The sequence below is a fragment of the Teleopsis dalmanni genome, chromosome 2 (genome assembly GCF_002237135.1).
Source record: "Teleopsis dalmanni isolate 2A chromosome 2, ASM223713v2, whole genome shotgun sequence".
In the NCBI taxonomy this organism is placed as follows: domain Eukaryota; kingdom Metazoa; phylum Arthropoda; class Insecta; order Diptera; family Diopsidae; genus Teleopsis; species Teleopsis dalmanni.
Genome location: NC_051847.1, coordinates 56,470,953 through 56,491,867, shown reverse-complemented (window position 1 = coordinate 56,491,867; position 20,915 = coordinate 56,470,953). Strand labels below are relative to the sequence as shown.

The 20,915-nt window shown below is 29.7% G+C and overlaps 4 protein-coding genes across 8 annotated transcripts; 1 reads left to right on the top strand and 3 right to left on the bottom strand.

Moving 5' to 3' along the window:
* Positions 1-1,722: 1,722 nt before the first annotated feature.
* LOC119674606 (membrane metallo-endopeptidase-like 1) lies at positions 1,723-3,747 on the bottom strand. Its single transcript, XM_038085752.1, has 2 exons — positions 2,676-3,747; positions 1,723-2,489 (listed from the first exon to the last, which is right to left on the bottom strand). Exons 1-2 carry the CDS (start codon positions 3,745-3,747, stop codon positions 1,723-1,725), a joined length of 1,839 nt encoding a protein of 612 aa, XP_037941680.1.
* Positions 3,748-4,418: 671 nt separating this feature from the next.
* Positions 4,419-11,428, bottom strand: LOC119674605 (25S rRNA (cytosine-C(5))-methyltransferase nop2-like). Its single transcript, XM_038085750.1, has 4 exons — positions 11,214-11,428; positions 10,098-11,149; positions 7,893-9,367; positions 4,419-4,500 (listed from the first exon to the last, which is right to left on the bottom strand). The coding sequence occupies exons 1-4, from the start codon at positions 11,308-11,310 to the stop codon at positions 4,419-4,421; spliced, it is 2,706 nt and encodes a 901-aa protein (XP_037941678.1). The 5' UTR covers positions 11,311-11,428.
* Positions 11,429-11,748: 320 nt separating this feature from the next.
* On the top strand, positions 11,749-14,153 carry LOC119678716 (diacylglycerol kinase epsilon-like). 4 transcript variants are annotated; one of them, XM_038090711.1, is made up of 7 exons: positions 11,749-12,028; positions 12,091-12,771; positions 12,836-12,946; positions 13,011-13,217; positions 13,287-13,452; positions 13,530-13,681; positions 13,753-14,153. In XM_038090711.1, exons 1-7 carry the CDS (start codon positions 11,867-11,869, stop codon positions 13,894-13,896), a joined length of 1,623 nt encoding a protein of 540 aa, XP_037946639.1. In that variant the 5' UTR covers positions 11,749-11,866; the 3' UTR covers positions 13,897-14,153. The 4 variants fall into 4 exon arrangements, with proteins under 4 accessions (XP_037946639.1, XP_037946640.1, XP_037946642.1 ...); XM_038090712.1 differs by lacking the exon at positions 13,753-14,153 and having other exon boundaries at positions 13,287-13,505; positions 13,578-13,673; XM_038090714.1 differs by lacking the exon at positions 13,753-14,153 and having other exon boundaries at positions 13,287-13,481; positions 13,545-13,648.
* Positions 14,154-18,165: 4,012 nt separating this feature from the next.
* LOC119678715 (nascent polypeptide-associated complex subunit alpha) lies at positions 18,166-19,388 on the bottom strand. 2 transcript variants are annotated; one of them, XM_038090709.1, is made up of 2 exons: positions 19,286-19,388; positions 18,166-19,039 (listed from the first exon to the last, which is right to left on the bottom strand). In XM_038090709.1, the coding sequence occupies exon 2, from the start codon at positions 19,023-19,025 to the stop codon at positions 18,342-18,344; it is 684 nt and encodes a 227-aa protein (XP_037946637.1). In that variant the 5' UTR covers positions 19,026-19,039; positions 19,286-19,388; the 3' UTR covers positions 18,166-18,341. The 2 variants fall into 2 exon arrangements, with proteins under 2 accessions (XP_037946637.1, XP_037946638.1); XM_038090710.1 differs by having other exon boundaries at positions 19,268-19,357.
* Positions 19,389-20,915: the final 1,527 nt, after the last annotated feature.

Sequence of the window (20,915 nt, the reverse complement as noted above, 5' to 3'; positions counted from 1 at the left end):
AAGGTAGTTAATCGCTCTGTCTCTATAGTTAAGACCTCTTTACAACTATGTACGAGTATTTGTACAATATACCCACGATTCACAACTTTTAACTTTAAATGAATCATACATAACATTTGATTTCTGAGGACATCTACATCACAGTAAGTTTCTTTCTCAAGACAAGCAATATCTAGAAATGCACCTATAGTAACTCTTTATATTACTCATTGATTTAACTTTATTTCCTTTTTAAATATTTCATTTATAGTATGAAATTTCATTATGAATATATAGAGATTTTATAACAAAATAACTTAAGCTCATGCTGGTGGGCATTTTGAATGTATCTATTACTTCTCAAATCAATAAAAGGGCTCATAGCAATGAAAGTACTAAATAAACAAATTTTTATTTATTTTATATACTTTGTCATCAACTTTATTAAATGTGTGAAAATATTGTTAACATTTTTATTGCATCTAAATACCTTTGAAGCTGATAAGAATCTATCTTTGCACGTTGGCGAGATCAAAGCGATTTTGTTATAATATTATGGACTTTCTATTTTTATCAACAAAATAAACAAATTATTTTGATATATTTTATTTGATGTAATTATTAGATTACATGTTTACACATATTCATTCCAGGCAATAAATCAATTTACTATTGACTTACTATTCACTGATGACTGAATAGTAAGTCACTGATGACTTTAAGAGTTAATAGTAAGTCAAATCAAATCAAAGATTTGATAATAAATATAAACAAATATTAGGAGTTTTCAGAATGTACTCAGTAGTTCCGATATTCGATAAGGTTTTAAGTATAATTTATTTTTGTGGCTTAAATCACAAAAATATATTATAACGAATGCTTAGTTCGATTTCAATAACCTCAACACTAAAAAGTAGAAAGTGAAAAAAATTAAAAAAATTAATAAAAGAAAAAATGAAAAAAATCAATAAAAAAAATTAAAAAATTAAAAAATTAATAACATCAAACCAAAAAAAAATTATTAAAAAAATTAATTAAAACAAATTCAAAAAACTAATAACAATTTCAAAAAACTAATAAAAAAAATTTAAAAAAATAATAAAAACAAATTTAAAAAATTAATAAAATAATGGTATACGATATATACATAACAACTGTGATATTTTTTATTTAATCTTAAGTTTGTTTTTATATAAGTTATTATATAAAATTATAATTTTTTAAAAACACGACTTAAAGCCCGGCAAAATTTTAACACATAAGTATTGAGGTCGACACTAATGTAAACATTTATAAAATTAATAAAAAAAATTTGAAATGTTAATAAAAAAAGTTTTAAAAATTAATATAAAAAAATTAATAAAAAAAAATTAAAAATTAATAAAGTCAAATTTAAAAATATTGATAAAATGATGGTCTATGAAGTGAACCGAAATATCTGTTAAATAAAAATATTTATATAACAACTGTTATTTTTTTTATTTAATCTGAAGTTTCATTTTATATAATACAAATTATTATATAAAAATATAATTTTGTAAAAACACGACCTAAAGCCCGGCAAAATTTAAACACATAAGTATTGAGGTCAACACTAATATAAACATTTAAAAAATTAATAACAACAAATTTAAAAAGATTAATAAAAAAATTTAAAAAATTTTTAATTAATAAAAAATTTTTTTTTTTCATAGAAACAAAACATAAAAAAATTTAATAGACTACTTTTTGGTAAAATTATTATCACCGCCACATTTGACACTTTTCTATTGGATTCTCACGTTGACCAAGCGAACAATTAAAAGTCACCCCAAATTCAGGCATATTTGCGACGGTCTCTATAACACGTACATCATCACTGTCATGACCTATTGGAGCTGGTAGTGTTCCACAGAAAAATTGTGCAAAATTAAGAAAATACAACTGCTTTGCACTGAATTCATTAGAAAAGTCCATATATTCCGGAAAGCTTGCATTAGTGGCGTCGAAGTATGCGTCATAGGCCAATTGGAAGCCATTAACGTCCGCAATCCGCTCGATAAGTGCTGCGGTTGGAGAGCGTGTCAAGCACTTCACTGCTGCGGCAAATTCGGGTTGCTGTTTTGTGGTTATTGCAAGTGGCATATTAACATTGCCGAGTTCATCATACATAATGCCTTCAATTTCGAAGGCATGTTGCATTTCATGTGCCAATAACCAACCAACAATGCTATATTGAAACAAAGGATTCAATGCATTATGAAAAAATGGCATACTCATAAAAATGAGAGGCACAATTAATAGATTCCGTTGATGCACGAAATAAGGCGCATTACGTATTTGAAGTAAATCGTCATTGACATAGAATTCATCCTCATTATAGGCTTTCATATGCACAACGGCGGAGTGTTGCTGCTGTGTACGGAAATGCAATAAAATCAAGTGATTATTAAAAAAATTAGAAGATGTGATATTAAGTTCGGTGTAGTAAGAATTGTAGTATTGTAAGAATGCATGTTGTGGCAGATTACCTAATCGTAGCTTCATAGTATTTAATTTTGCTAGAAGATAACTTTGTGATTCGTTGCTTAGTTGTAATTTATTTTCCTTCAGTTGTTGGTCAAATTTTAATTTTAATTTTTTAAAAATATTTTGCAAAATTCTCTCATCATCGTTATATGTTTTATATATGTGATGTTTATAAATATAATCCATACCCAGAGGCATAACAACACCCATATGATCAATGCAGCTTTTCGTAGAGCCTATATCTTGTAGATATTTAAATAAATGCAACTGTATGTACATATAAACGATTTTTTCATCCTTCTGGGAGAGCAAAGCAGCAACGTCACGCATATAATCAATAGACGACACAGCAATTTTCAATTCAGGCTGTGCTACTTCATCTAATAAAATATTAAAATATAGTTGCCAGTCTATATTGGGCACAACATGTTTGAATTGTTGTAATGTCAAAATCATGCCCACTTCCTTTTCCTCCTGATATTTCAAACGTAAAGCTTTCAACTCTTCATCGAATTCATATAAATTTAGTGAGAGTTTAATTAAATTTTCACTTATCTCATTAGTTAAACCCAGAGCAAAATACGATTTCACTAAATCATAATTGTTTTCCAAATTATGCTCGTCACTAGGCATTTCTATTTCTATAATCGAACTCATAGAGTCATTAAATGCAAAACCTACAGACTCGTCTATAAATATACCATTTAAACCGAATCTACGTAATTCAGCAATATGTCGCAACCAATTGAAATGATTCAAATGTTGCTTCCAGTAGTCGTCTTTCCACATCGGTGCATCTATTAATTCTGTCCAATTAAGTGAAGTACTAAGTGGTAACGCTTGCAAATATTCTTGCATAGGCAAATAGGCATTCTGACCTCTCTTGCATGCTATATAATAGGTGTGTAACTTTTCTAATAACACATTTTCTTTTATTTCATTCTTATATCCGGATGTCTCAAAAAAATCTTCAAATTTCTTTACATAATATTTGTTCACCACCCCAAAATTATCCACGACATCATAAAATGGTCCCGGTGACCACAAACCGCAGGCATATTTCCAAAAATTTTCACATGGAGAAGTGTTATTATCTACGTTCCGAGTTATCAGTGATACAATTTCTTCATTAATATGCGACAAGCAAGAAGCGCGTTCACCGCAATCCGAAACTAGAAGATAATCGCCATGTGCGTTCGCAGTCCAAAAAGCCGGAATAAGTAAAAATTTTAATAAAGTGAACAAATTCGATTTCGACATTTTTAGCGAGTTATTCGATTAATTTTTACCTGCTTAACAAATTGAAATCAATTCAGCAACTGTTTTTGAGATGAGCTACTAGGTTGGTATATTTTCAATATTATATTTAGTATTTACATACATACAATACAATATACAGTATACGTACATATATATTGTATTTTAATATTCATGCTTATCTTCTCGTAAAGCTTGGACTTGTTTTTGTTCTTATAAATCTACATTGTCTCGTTTGTCTTGTTTTTTTTTTAATTGCCAATTTGATCTATCCAAAATTATTTAATCTCTTTAAATTAAGTGCACTTCAGTTCGGCTTCATCAAAATTATTGACTTTATTTATACAAAATTCAAAACAAAGAAATTTTGTTTTCTCGTTCCAAATATTATACAAAAAAAGTATCTTTAATAAATATTAGAATTTATTCTTTATTTGGGAAATCTTGACATTGAAAAGTAATAGTGGGAGCAGAAGAATATAATAGATTTAATATTAAATAAGCTATGTCAAATAAGAAAAAAAAGTTCTGAAAATATCCGTGGCACAACTCTCCTCGATACGGTGGTATTATATACACGACTTCAAAAATGCTCCAAAGCTTTACTACCCACCCAAGTATCACTACAAATTTTGTATGGAGAAATCAACGATTCCAAAGATCCTTCAATAATTTTATATTAACTCTGTAATGAATTGTCGGAAACTCAATTCTGCTCTGGAGAGATCACCGTTTGACCAAATTTTTCCATTACGACTATAAGTGAAAAAATGTTATAAAGATAATCGTGATCTATTTGTGCTAGGAATTTGATACAATTGAAAATTGTTTCCAGAAATGCTAATAACTTAGGATTTTCTCAAAAAGTAAATAACAATGACTATAAAAACACTTAAAATAAACAACAATTAAACAAAAAAATCTCAATATAATTACAACACTTAGAAAGACTCTTAATATAAAATGACATTATGAAGAGCTTCCTAATATACTTAAATATAAGTCAGGCTGGTTAACTAACCTTCATCATCACCATATTAGAACGCAAACTTTTACATATACCAATAACATAACAATCAATTACAGATTAATTAAAAAGTTTTGAAAGCAATGCAAGAATCACTATTTTTTGCCATTGTGACATTTCATCTTTCAGCTGAATACACTCAGAGTTTCATTGAATCTATCAGATGACGTGTTGGTGATTTTGTCATAATGGAAAATACCGAATATCGCACAGTGATAAAGTTCTTTGTTTTAGAAAGTTTATCTCCTTCATTTCCAACTATACATCGATAGGTTTTAGAGTTGAAACATTGCGTTGAAGATGAACCACGTAGTGGACATCCACAAAGTGCAACAACACTAGAAACCATTGAGAAAGTCTAAGATATTGTTCGTAGGAATACAAGTTTGACTATGCGCGATATTGGTGATACCATAGGCATTTCGGACGAACGAGTAGTCTATATTTTAAGACAATAATTATATATAAAACACGAATTCAAAAAGTTGACAATTCAACAAAAACTGTATCGATAATAATTTACTCAGCGTAATCTGCAGCATTTTAAGCAGATTGAAACCGATTTTTTGCGTTGATTTATAAGTATGAATGAGACCTGGATCTACTGTCATGATCCTAAACTAAAACAAGAAATTTTACAGAGGACTGAAGCTGGTTGTTCAACACCTAAACAGGTGAAGTCAGAAAATTCGGAAAAAAGGTTATGGCATAAGATGTCTAGGAAGCAGAGGAAGTTTTATTGATTGATTCGCTTGCAAAAAGCAAAACAATTAGTTCTGAATGTTATTATTATTTTTAGACCAATTATTGATTAACAAGTAATTCCTTATGGTCGTGCCAGCTGCAAGATAAGATCACCCAATAAAGGTCAACAAATCGACGATAAAATGCGTTGTATAATGCTCAGCAATATACTACAAATATAAAAATTTGTACATCAAAAATATATTCGTGCGATTACTCACATTCGGCCATAAGCAAATCGTGTGACTTTTTCAAAAAATATTTAGCAGGGTTTCAAAATTGTGAACGAACCATGGATTGACCATAACCCAGGATTGATCACCAGAGATCATGAAACAGTCAAAGCATTTAAAGGTGCCAAAATCTCTTTAGAGAAAGTTAACAAATTTTCTTGATCATACTAGACTATTAAATAGCTCTTTTTCACATATGGATCTATCACAAACAAACAGAATATTTCAAAAAATTCAATAAATATAAAAGATAAAATTAAAAACAACCGTATTAATATCAAGGCATAAGTTCAAAGTCGTTTAAGCTATAGCAAATTTTAAAAACTGAACTGAAAAACACAAACCAAGTACGAGCTTAGTGCGAATTAGCTTTATATAATTATCTTTCCTAGTAGAGGATAAATATAAAAAGGAAGACGTAATATATGGTAGCTTAAGATAATCCATTAGATAGTGTTTAAATGAATAACTCCCATATAATTTTAAATACAAAATTTAAATATTTATTACTTACCTTACTGTTGCGTATCCACACGAGTTTAACTTAGATTAATTTATCAATGGAATTTGTCGAAAAAATACACTTGAATTACTATGTTTTATTACCATAGTTGTGATATCATATAAATAATCCAGAAAACCAAATCGCAAATGATTACTAACCTAAAAGAGATAATAAGCCGATTATTACAACACGTAGTATAGTCATATGTACTTTACTATCTCTAAAGTAAAATACAATTTCTTTGAATTAAAAAAAAGGATGAGTTATAAGACACTTATATGATGTTATATGACCATATGTTTTTAGTTGTGGAACTTTCCTACTGCTATGATGATTTTTTGACATCACTTTTTGGTAGGGAGAATCGCGATCATAATTAATCTTTAATAGTAGCAACTGCCAATAACCAAAGAGAATCCAAGAGACGGTTCTGTATCAGCACTCCTAACCAATGTGACTAAAATTGTTCTAAATTGTTGACTACATTCTAATGCTTCTAGAAATTTATAGAAACATTTCGGTAAGTTTACTTCAAAACTATACTTTTTTATTCCTTGCTTATTTGGTACCAATAACATAAACATACCTTTTAGTTGTCTAAACATCAGAATCAGATCGATGTAAATCTAGCTTACCTACGCATATAATTGCTATTAAACGATTCCACTAAAAATATCTTTCTCCAAGAATTCATGCCTACTTTATACTCCATATATATACTAAATAGACACATATTGTTATGAAAACAAATATTCGAATCATATCGAATAATATAGTTGATAAATCAAAAGATTTAAGAAGAGAACGATCAAAAATTTCAAAATTAGTTAATAAATAGTGAACTAAAAACCTTAACACTAAAAATGACGTCAGCCTAGAGATTAAACGAAGAATCACTCTTGCCAACAGATGTTCTTCGGTCTAAGCAGGCAATTGAGAAATAAAGCCCTCTCTTGACAAACAAAAATCACGCTCTACAAATCTCTTATCATGCCTGTCCTGCTGTATGGTGCAGAAGCTTGAACAATTACCAACAGTAATGGGAAGGTGTTAGGAGCAATCGAAAGAAAAATTCTTCGGAAGATCTATGGTCCCTTACGCGTTGGCGACGAAAATCGAATAAGATGCACAATGACTTGTATGAGCTATACCGAGACATTGACATCGATAAGTGCATAAAAATTCGGCGGCTTTGCTGGCTTGGTCATGTTGTGCGAATGGAAGAAAGTGTTTCGGTTAGAAAGGTGTTTGATTCGGTACCCACAGGTGGAAAACGCGGTAGAAGACTTCCGCATTTTCGGTGGAAGGACCAAGTGACCAATAATTTGAGGGAGCTCAGTATTGCCCAATGGAGACAGCAAGCAACTAATCGGGCTGGCTGGCGGAGATTACTCGACGCGGGTCAACTAAGTAAGTAAAAACCTTAGTTAATTTTTTTTATGCATATATACATCAAAGTTAATAAATAAAAACAAAGTATTGTTGCTTGGTTTTGAACATTTTAATTTATTTCATAATTAAAAGTAACTATTATTTAATAATAAAATAATAAAAATGAAAATATTTCAATATACAAATAAAAATTTACAAAAAAAATCAATTCTTTTTAAATTTATTTTTGTTTTTAACTTTAGAATTTTTGATTTGTCCAATTTGTTTGGATTTCTGTTTTATTTTATTTAATTTCTTAATAGGTTTTCCTTCAAGTAATGGAACGTCTTCAATTACTTTTTTCTTTTTGTCTACGGTTTTATCTAGTTTTTTGCTTAATGTTTGATTTTTTGATTGTTCCTTTTTACTACCATCTTTTTGTGTGGTACTTTCTTCAGTTACTTTTTTAACAACTTCTTCCATTTTATATATTTTTTTCTCTGATAATTTAAGGTTCCCTTTCTTTTCAGCTACTTTGTTTTGTTTTTTAAACTTTGCGCTTTTATCCAAATTTTCTTTCGGTGAGATATGTTTAGTTTCCGTTTCTTCAGTTTTCTTTTTCTTTGCTATTTTAATAGGTTTCTCAAAAACATTTGCTACATATTTCTTTTTACCTTGTTCCAATTTTCTCTTCTTAATATCCTGCTCTACTTCTGTTAGCAATGGTTTACCCGCACGCTTAGATGGTTTTTTAGGCACGTTTTCTTCAGAACTTTCATTTGCATTATCTGTATTCTCTGTACTGGTTTTACTGTCTCCATATGTGGCAGCAATTGCTTCGTCCAGTTGCTTTTCATCTTCCTCTTGTTCTTCCTTTGTTATTGGAATAGTATTCGAAAACTTCTTGAATTTTGCAACAAAAAATCCATCCATATTATGCGTATGCGGATAATAACGTCTAGTAAGATTCAAACTAGGATGAAAACGAAATTGTCGATATTTGGTAAAACCTTCTACACCAAAGTCAAGTCCTGTAGGTACCAATTTAACATTGCGCTTTTTCAGTACATAATCAACTACCCATTCATTTTCCTCGGGTAGAATTGAACATGTTGAGTACACTATATAACCACCAGTAGTTGATTTCGCATTCACACAGTCAATAGCTGTAAGTAACAATTTGCGCTGTAGATTGTAACAACGCTGCACATCCACAGAAGATTTTGTCGTCTTGACACTTGGATCTTTTGCTACAACACCAGTACCTGTACATGGTGCATCCAATAAAACACGATCGAATCCAGTCATTACAGATCGAAATTTGCAACCATCTTCACAGCTTACTATGCTGTTTATAATACCCAAACGATGGAAATTAGCTACAATAGCCTTAGTGCGATCACGGTTAGCATCATTTGCAAATAATACTCCAGTATTTTTCATTATTGAAGCAATATGTGATGCTTTGCCACCAGGTGCAGCACACATATCTAGAATACGTTCATTTTCCTGTGGCGCCAACGCCATTACAGGAAGCATAGACGAAGCCCCTTGTATCATATAATGGCCAGCTAAGTACTCTGGTGTAGCTCCAAGTGGAACTTGCGCATTATATATAACTAAACCTACTTTAGTCCATTTTCCTAAAGGATCTAAGTTGACACCCCGATTAATGAGAGCTGCAGCCAAATCTCTACGACGTGTTTTTAAAGAGTTTGTACGAATTGTCAATGGTCGAGCCACCTGAGTTTAATTAAAATATTTTTTTATAAAAATTAATTTAATTTTTTAAGACCATAAAAAGGTTATAAAAATAAAACGTAAATATTTTCAACAGAGTAATACAATATAAACAAATGAAATGGTAATAATATTTAATTGATAACAATAGCAAGCAAAGCGTTATAAATTTGAATAATTAATCTAAGAAGAAGCATGAAACGTAGTACAAATATTTTAATTCTTAAGAAGTAATTAAATATAAGACAGAGTAAAGGAAAAACCGATTTCAAAATGGTATATGTTATACCACAACAGTACATTTGTTATTGTTGTAACCCGCTGGGACCTACTTGTGAAATCCTTTTGGGAGGTGTCGAACGGCACCTGGCTGGCGATAAGTGGCTCCGAGACGTAGACCCAGCCGTTCTTTAGGAAGCTAACAGTACATTTACATTACTCTAATTAACTCCAAAAATGAACAGCAATTAATGTTAATTTTCATACTAAATCCATACAAAAATGTACCAATGATATTCGAAAGTTATAAGTGTAAGCATAGTATTAAATAAGCAAATAAAAGTTAAGCATTGAAATGGTGTAAAAAATAAAAAACCAAATTATATAAAATTATAAAAATAAAATCATAAAAAAATATTAAAAAATTAAAATTAATAAAACACTTAAGTTATGATTAAAGTGAGCATTATGTTGAAATAATAAAATAAATAAAACACAGTTAAATGATATTTACCTCCGACGATTCTAGATATTCCATCAGTTCTGTTAAAGGGAACATATCCATTAACTTTTCCATTAAGAACTCATTATAACTGTAATATAAACATAAGTCTTGACGTAACAAAGTTAAGTATTCTGGACGTGATCTATCAGGTTGGCGATATTTTTTGAAATCCGATAATACCAAAGTAATATCCTTTATGCGTTGTTGAACTTCTTGCAACGTAATTTCCTTTTCCGGATCTTCATTTTCATCGGGAAACCGAAATATTTCTTGATTATCAATTGACATTTGCATTTCAGCAGCAGCTAATTTAGCTTCCTTTTTCTCACGCTGCTTAAGCTTTTTATTTGCACGTTCAATAGGCAAGAGATCATCATCTTCATCACCATCCTCATCCTCATCATCATCTATATCAGAATCGTTTCCAGCTTTTGTTTTATTTAATGCATCCTCATCTTCTGATATATCAAAATCATCATCTGAATTTGCTTCGTCAGAAAGATCATCCAATTTACCAACTTTTAATTTGTCAGTAGTGTTTTCTTCATCACTTTCGTTTTCTTCTGCTTCATTTTCGAAATCATCATCATCATCGTCATCATTATCATTATCATTATCATCATCACCACTACTGTCATCTTCAGCCTCTTCAATATTATCACCGTCTTCCATGTTGTCACCATCAGATAGCTCTTCATCATCATGTTCATCACTATTATCTTCGTCGTCGCTATTAAATTCTTCACTAACTTCAACTTGTGCTTTAGATTTTTTCTGTTTGGGTTTTAACCATTCCTGATTTTCGTCAGTGAATCCATTTGTTGGTAATAATTTTTTGATTTTTTTCTGTTTAGTAATTCCGTTAAGACCCTGGTCTTGTTGTATATCAGCTTCATTTTCATCTTCACTGTCGCTATTGTATTTCTTCTGTTTACTTGCTACTTTGTTATTTGCTTTATTTTGTTTCTGTTTAGCTTTTTGAACTTCTTTTTTCTGAACTCTTTTAGCCACTCGTTGTTTTTGACGATGTGATAATTTCTTGTCTTCATCATCCAGAGGAGCTAAATATATACAAAAATACGTTTAATTAATTCTCCTTAATGCACATGTAATTTTGTTCCTTACCAAAAGACTTTTTTGGAAATGTAGGAGCGCCCTGCTTGCGTGCCTTACGACCAGGACCCTTTTTGACTTTCGTATCATACTCAGCTTTTCGTCCCATTGTATATTTGTTTAATTATTAAGGCCAAATTAAATAAAAACTTATTTATCAGAACGCTTCATACACAGCACGTGGAAGCGGCAACAGAACAATCAAATGCAATAAAAGGGTGTTGTGTAGTCAAAAAAGTATTTTTGAAACTATACGTTTTTTGTGTTTATTTTATATGTGAAAAATAAAAAGTTAAATTACTTTATTTAATGTATGAATTTTTGTTTATATTTTTGTTTTTAGCGTATATATTATTTATTACTTAAAATATTTACTCATTTTAAATATATTTATATATATTTTAATAAAATTAAAAGTGCACTATTTTGGGGTTGCCTTTCGTAAACAAATACGGAAAACATATGGGTCGGTAGTACAGTGCACGATATGACAACTTTGCAATTACTTGTAATTCTATAATTCCATTTAATGTCATTTATTGATTTATTTTTTATTAAAAAGTATTTATATTTGTGCCGTTGAAGTGTTAGCAGACGCATTAAGCATAATTAATTATTAGAATTATGTTAAAAATATATATAAAACATTTCTACTTTTATACGAAATGAATTGGTCAAGTTTAGAACTTGGTTCTGAAGCCATAATAGGCTCTTTGCTGGCCTTAACTGCGTTGTTTTTCTTTTGTCGCAGCTTATTAGTGGAGGATGTTGTCTGTATACCAGGAAAAACACGTCATAGTTGGAAATCTATTAAAATTCTAAATAAGGTATTTATAGATTTTTAAACAAAATTATTGCAATCTACAAAAAAAAATATAAATTATTTTAGCCATGCTATTGCAATGCATGTGAAGTATTGCTTACACCTTCTGCGGGACTGTTTTGCGATTGTTGTGGCTTATGCACCCATTCCGCACCTGTCTGTACCAAACTAATAGACAGCAAATATCGCTGTAAAGATAAATTCCTGCGTAATGAAACATCACTAACTCATCTTTGGGTACATGGAAACTTACCATTAGGAATTACGTGCAGTGCTTGCAACGATGAAATCGACTACCAGGCTACACCTGGATTATTTGGTTGGCGTTGTTGCTGGTGTCAACGTTCATACCATAACAATTGCTATAAACAAGTGGATGTGAGAGGCAAATGTGATTTAGGCGAATTTAAGGATTTAATATTTCCACCATATTCCGTTGTTGCGGCACGCACTCGAGAATCTGTACGTTTGCATTTAGCTGGTATAAAGCCACCAGATATCGAAAATTGGGAACCACTTATTGTTATTGCAAATACACGATCTGGCAGCAGCACTGCGGCAGATGTGTTATCACTACTACGTGGATATTTGCATCCATTACAAGTGATGCAACTCTGCACACGTGGGCCACATGATGCTCTACAATGGGCCATTAAAGCTCAACCACGACCATGCCGTATACTTGTAGCTGGTGGAGATGGTACAATTGGTTGGGTACTGAATACAATATATAGCTTAGGCATAAAGGTGTGCATGCAGTAAAGGTGAGAATAGGAAATAATTTTTTATAATTGAAAAAAGTTTATTTTAGCCCATACCAGCAGTAGCTATTCTGCCACTTGGCACTGGAAACGATTTATCACGTATACTTGGTTGGGGAGCAGAACCACCGGAATTAGATCCTATACAGATATTAAAAAACGTAAATGAAAATATTACTTTTTTGTTTTTTTTTTTGCTGCTATAAAAATAATATGTTTTAATAGGTAAAACGTGCACGGGGTATTAATTTAGATCGATATGATTTACAAATTGAAAAGCTACATTATCGTTTACCCATAAAAAGACATCCCATGAAAACTATACACGTCTATAACTATTTTAGTATTGGTGTTGACGCGCTGGTGACGTATAATTTTCATAAGACGCGTGAGTCGAGATTTTATGTGCTAAGCAGTAGACTTTTTAATAAGGTAAGAATAAATCATTATATTAAAATTTTTGTAAGTATGTGAGTATAAAGAGTTTTTTTTTTATTTAAGCTGCTCTACTTTACTTTTGGTACACAACAAATAGTTCAACGGGATTGCGAGAATATTGACCAAAACTTCGATCTTTATATGGATAGTCAAATGATTTCGCTGCCACCTCTGCAGTCTATTGTTTTTCTTAACATTGATTCTTGGGGCGCCGGTTGCAAATTATGCGGTAAAGAAAGAATTACTCCTAAGAACAAGGTTTACACATTTCCATTAAATTTGGTAATTAAATTTAATTTCAAATAGCACTTTGGAATGCAGATTCAAATGTTAAAATGATAAATTGCATCTCAGACAGCAGTTTAGAAGTTTTTGGTATCGTGTCTTCTTTCCACATGGCACAACTACAATGTGGCATTAGTAAGCCTGTACGAATTGGACAAGCTAAGCAAATCAGAGTAAATATATATAAATTGTTATTAATATTTAGTTTTTTATTTTTATTACTGAAATGAAAATGAAATTCCAGATTGTTGTTAAAAATCCGTGTCATATGCAAGCAGATGGAGAGCCATGGTTGCAGCAACCTGCCGACATACATTTGCAATCACGCAGTCAAGCACGTATGCTTAGATTGGACGAAGGAAATTCGAGTGATTTGAGTGATTCCTAAACAGTACTTAACACAAAACACAAAATATATGAGGGCTATAAGAAGTTATTAAGGATATGTCATTAATTGAAACAACTAAGTCAAATATATCAAATTGCTAACTAAAAAGAATCGGAGAAATAATAAAAGGATGTCAAACCTCAGAAGTATGGACAAATAATAAAATGATGTATAAAGTAAAAGTACGTCTACGATAAGAAAAATATATGAAAACAAGTAAATCAAATATAAAATATATTGCCAAGTTAATTAAACCGGAGAAATAATAAAAGCATGTAAAAATTAAAAGCACTTCTATGATAAGAAAAAAATATGGAAAAACTAAGTCATAAAATGCCAAATAATATTAAATTGGATAATTAATAGAAAGAAGTAAAAATTACGTTATAATTAGCAAAAAAGTAATATATGAAAAATATACAAAAACTATATAAACTTAAGTGGATTAATATGCCAAATGGAGTAAAACAAGATTTAATATAAAATATAATGAATTCCAATAAATATAAATAAATGAACTTAAGTGGATTAATATGCCAATTGTAATTAATTCCATAAAATATTACAAGGACAAGAATATTAAAGAGCTTCCATTAAAGGAAATATTTAAAAAAAATTAAATGGCGGTAAAATCAACTAGAAATTTGCTTACTTCCGAAAATAATAAGATATAGTAAAAGTCAAACAGAAAATAAAAGTAATATAATATATTATAAATTTGATAATTAATAAGGAATAAACCAAGTCCATAAATATTTTACTAACATTGTTACAGAATAAGACTATTAACGTCCAATTTGATAATTACTTTTCTTACATCGACAGGATAAAATAATCAGCTTATGCTTATCTTCAATAAATCTCTAATTTGAACTTAAAGAGAAGTAATTCGTGCACACAAAAGAATTTTAATATAATTCATATAGAAATAAGCAAAAATTGAGATAATTATATATCAAGATGAAGTATACATCAAACTGAATTATAAGTTGAGATGAAGTATGCGCTGTGATAAAGTAAATATTAGGATAAAGTACAGAACGAGATGAAGAGTGCATTATGATGAAGTGTATGTCAAGTTAAAGAGTACAATGAGATGATATATACATTAAGAATAAAAATATATCAAGATAGAGTATACATTTAAATAATGTATACATTAAGATGAAGTATATATCTAGAAAAGGAATTTTTAGTTTATGTATATATTACTTAAATCGCAAATAATATTAATGAATCTCAAAAATATATAAACACAGCACATTATACTAAAATTGTATGCTTTTTCAGAATAACAACAATAAAAACTAGATAACAAAATATTGAAGGAACTAAAAACAAGCATACGAGCACTTTTAAATTAACCCACTTAACAAAATAAAATATAGAATTTTCCAAACATAATAAAGCATTCAAGCTGGAAACCAAAAAAATCTGTTGATTTTGTCGAACCGAAAACTGGAACTGGAGTAAATTTTCTTTTATAATTGAACCGGTATATCTGATTAAAAAAGAAACAGGAAAGTAACATATAAAAGCTTAAATTTACAAAAAGGAAATAGTACTTTGAAATGTGGATGAAGTGAATTGATATCAAATGCTAAGATAACCATAATGAGTCCTAATTTCTTAAACAGATATTTAAAATCAATATCTTAAAGTAATTTGATTTTAAAAGTTTTTCTTTGTAATATGCACATAAAATTTAATTTAAACAAAATTAGAAAAGAAAATCTAAAATGGAAGATGGTATGGTTTTTTTGAAACTAATTTAATATCAGTTAAAAATTATAAATAAATATAAAAACGGAATATGTATTTAGAATAACTGGACCTGAAATGATCTATGTTCGTTAAATTATATGGTTTAAAAATTAATATTAGATCAATTCAAATCCCACAAACTGAAAGTACCAGTATATTTATTGGTACTAAATAAAATAATTTATAGATGAATAACACATAGCAAAAGATACTGAAGACAAGACTAAATACTGGGAATTTGTTCAACAAACTTAACTCAAATAAAAATTTACTATCATATCAACAAAATAAATGTTATTAAGTATAATTTAAATAACCGCAATGTAATTTGATTAAATTTAAATGAAGGAAACATGCTTACAGTGGTTAAAATTCAATGATAAAAATATTAATATAAACTCAAAACCATAGTAATTCTAAGTACCTAATTGATATGGTGGCCTATAACAAATAATAATAATAATCCTATGTCAAATATAGTTTAATAATGAAATGTATGCTAAAAATTTAATAAAAAATAAGATGGCTTGTATAAAATATATAAAACTACTAAGCATCACATACACTCCTTAACTTATTATAAAAAAAAAGCTATGGTGCGGCAGAAATACATTTATACTTCAACCAAACAGGATAAAAAAATGGGTGATAAAAGGAACATCTTCAAACAAATTTTCTGTCGCTTTATTTTAATTTATTTATATTATTATAATTATATAAATTTATTATAACTATATATATATATCATTTTTATTTAATTTTTCTCTTTGTAAGCCCAAACTGTAATCTCACTTAAAACTCAAATAATGTTTAAATATTGTTAAGTTTAATCTCATTATATTAACCTAAATCAAGAATAACCGATGTGTGATTAATTAGCTGGGATTTGGAATTAATCAATACCTAAATTAAGTTATAAGAATCTTAACGCAATTAATAAATTATATGTGTCGTAGTTAATGTTTAATAAGCCCGTCATAAAAACTAAATTTTTATTCATATTATCCCAATGTTTAATTAAAATTAATTTTATATTATCGTGTAAAATCGTACCGTATTTTTGGTCAAATAAATTATTAGTAAAATTTTATTTGTATATTCATTGTCCAAATATATTTAAATGATAGCAAAAAAAAACGATACTTTTTCAATGTTAATTTTATAATTATTATTTTTACCAGAAGGAACGATAGTACAAACGAACACATGGATAAAGCAGCTAAATCTAAAGCTCTGAAATTAATATTATGGCTACTGATAAACCTAACGATATCCTTTTTAAGATACTCCTTGAATCAGAACTTAATACCTTATGAAGTTCAATTTAAGGTGGCTGTTATTGTAAACCGCTGAAATGTGGAAAGCGGATAACATGGAAGGATTTACAAGACAAATATATAGGCTAGGATGTGAATCGGCAATGATAAAGGGAATTCGGAAGTAGGGTTGAATAAGGGATAGAATTGAAATCAAACCGAGTCCTGATGAAGGTGGATGATTCATTTTCTTATAACTCAAATGAGTTATAAGCTCGAATGAAAAAAGTAAAAACACACCTTATGACAAAATAAAAATTGGACGATCGGCATCCTGGTAGTAGATAAATCGTAAGGCCTATAGTCTTGCCTTAGAAAACTTTTTAATAGTGTCGAGCGTGAGTCTGACTTCATATAAGTGTCTTAAATAGAAAAGGTAAAAGCACACCTCATGACAAAGTAAAAATCGGACTGTCGGTCTTGTGGTAGAAGATAAATCGTAAGGCCTACAACTTTGCCTTAGAAGTCATTAGAATAGAATCTAGAGTAACTATTGGATCATTCTTAACTGTCATGTAATGCAGCTGTGAATTAACAAATAACATAGGATAATAACGCTATCAAAAATTTTAAGCATATATGCTAAACTTTTACGGATAATGAGTATAAAGGATATATTAACATTGTCAAAATTTTCAGACCCAAAATTTCCTGTAAAGTATATATATTTATCTATATAAATATTATATATTTATTTATTTATAGATATATTATATATATCTAATGCTAATGCCTTTTCTTAGTGAAACAATATTTTCATCATCCATCACATCCACTGAATTGTGAATAAGTTTAGACAAAAATCGACAACAATAAAAATATAACCATTGATATAGATTACCTTTTAAACGGGTTGGAAACTTGGCACCGTCACGTCACGTCATCCTTTGACGGTTATTGTAAACCATCGATATAAATAAACTTTTGTGCGTAATCTCGTATTTATGTACTGACCTTTACGATTCCACTTTGAAGTCATGTGTGAAATGAGCAAAAATCTTCTGGAAATTTCGAAGCATAGTTTTAAAACGTGAAGCCAACTTTTGCACGAATATTAAAATATCTGTCAGCTGGACACATGATGAGAACCATTTATATCGTTTTGTAAAGACAATGGAAATAATAAATCAATAATCGTTGCTATTTTAACCCACAAGATATCTTTTAAAAAATAAGAAGGAATATAAAATAATATATAAACATGAATTTTGACTGTTTATTTTGTTAATTTTAAATACTCATTTCTTTAACAAGTTTGAATAAGAAAGTTGTTTTTTTACTTTTAAACTTTTTTTTTAATAATTCTTGTAATTTTAGTATAATAGGGCGGGTATTGCAAATGCACAAAGGAGCCTTCGTCTATGCTTAAAGCATAGTAAGCTCCATAATGGCATTGACAATGTCATTATTGTTGTTCTTGAGCGCACGTATAGCCTTGGCTCGCGTGGTGTTAGCTTGGGTGATAACCAACTCAATGTCCTTTTCATCAACACCAGTATCGTCAACTTCTTCTTCGTCTTCCTCTGCAATTGGCGCAACAGACGTAGCAGCACCAATAGTATCGGAAGCGCCAGCAGCTTCAGGTGCCTTGAATTTCTCAGCAGCGGCAACTTGTGCTTGCTGCGAAAGATCTTCGATTTTAGCTTCACCGAATACAATGTAGGTATCACTTTGTGGATTCTTGTAGACATCCGGGTTATTTATAACAAAAAGAATATTCTTGGATTTGCGTATGGTTACACGGTTGACACCTTGAATTTGTTTGAGACCCAATTTAAGCATAATTTTACGTGCCTTCTTTTCACCACGAGATTGTTTAGCTTTGGATACGAGATCAATTGGCAAGCCGGTAGCACCGCCACCCAACTGTGTAGCTCCAGCACCAGCATCTTCCAACTCAGGAATGGTATCCTCCGAATCACTGTCACTACCGTCATCCTCTAGACGTACATTCTCAGCTGGTTTGGCTTCAGCGGTAGCTGCAGTGCTAGCACTGGGCAGAGTAGTGGCTTCTACGGTATCATTTTTGATTTCAGTTAATTCAGGCATGTTTGTTTATATATCTGTAACACAAGCAATTAATTTGTTATCGGTCTAAAATAATGAAATATTTTATTGTAATTAAATATGTACACTTCTGTACAAGTGAGTAGAAAGGTCAAAAATTTAAAATGCTTATAGCTTTTTAATTTAACACAATCACATCGAACTATTTATGTAATAAATACTATCACATTCGTGAGATTTAAAAATCAATAATAATTTTCAAATTATTTATATGATGTTATTATATTTCAATGATTATTTACCAATCACAAACTTTGGACGCGCACGGCACTAAGAACTTTTGACAGAAAGAATTATTGTGCGATTGGCTCTACTGACAATTATCGCGTTAGCAGCGACACCAAGCTGTCAGATTTTCACATGAACGCAGATGAAAGCACTGAGAAAAATTTTCAGTGGATTGCAATAATTCCAATTGTTTTTGAAATATTAATTATATAAAATTTATTATTGATTCATATCAAAATTAACAGTAACTCATAGTATAAAGAATACAGATAGCATTTAGTAAAGACAACGTTCACTTAATTTAAAGCTGAAATAGAATCATTAAATTAGCATTATGTGAAATATATGAAATTATTTAGAAAATTTAATAAAGAAAACGGCTAGAAAATTTTAAAGATTGGTCTCTACTTTCATTACATTACACTAAAGAAACAAATATTAGTTTTAGTACGTAGTAAGGAAAAAGAATATTTTTAAAATAACTCCACTTTATTCGTAAGTAATTTTCCGCAAAATGTAAATTACTTTAAGACATTTAGGCCGTGTGCGAGTTTGAGTAAATTGTTCGTAAATTGAGGGAAATAGTAAATTATGCGGTAAGGCAACGAATCTGGGTATTTACCAGAATTAGATAAAAATTAAGTACATTAGGTGTTACTAATGTGAAAATTTTAAAAGAAGTTTAATAAATAAATAAATTTGAAAACTTTTAACAAAAAGTAATAAACAAGTGCAATAAATAAATAAATAAATATTTACATAAGTGCAGTGCTAAAAATCCCTTGGAAATTTCAATTTACGCACACGGCCTACAGATAGCAACCTTTGTAATCTTGAGATAATGAATAAAAAATTATAAAAAAAATAATTATATTGTAAATGAAACAAATAAATGTAAAAATATAAATAAATTAAAAACCAAAAAAAAATTCATTATTGTAGTATCATATATAAACCTTCGAACTACTCAGGCTGTATAGTTGCTTAAAAGTTTTTAGGGCGTAAGTCGTTAATATATTTAACATACGCTGTATATTTGCTAGTCTGACAAATTAGGTGAGAAAAATTATTTGTATTTTCTCTACAGCTGCGGTAAGAGGCATTAGAAGGAATAATAAATCTTTAAGTATGGTTAAAGACAACACCCCTTCTAAAAAACCTATTATCCTTACAATGCATCCTAATGAAATCCTTTGATTTTCTAATTAGCATATATTTCTCATCTTTCATTTAGTTGTTTTGAACTTGAACGTTTTAACAATACTTTACTAATGCAAGCTGCATTTTCAGATTATTCATATGTTTCGAATATATTCTGTAAGTATCCTAAGTAGCTAAATCATTATTCGCATTACTATTGATAGCGTTACCTCTGAGACCGGAAGAAAAAACTGTTGAACTGCGTATATATTTTGTTCTGAGATGCATAGATTAAACGCAAAAACTTCAAAGCAGCTGGACTATTGGATAGTTTTAATACGATATCTTCTATATGATATATTACCAATTTCAAGACAAACTATAGCTTTTATATAGCTTTAATCTGAAAAAATTTGTAACGATCATGAAACTTATAATATTAATTTATGTTGTTCCTTTACATAAAATGCTACAACATATCACACAGTTTTTGAGGCTTAAGTT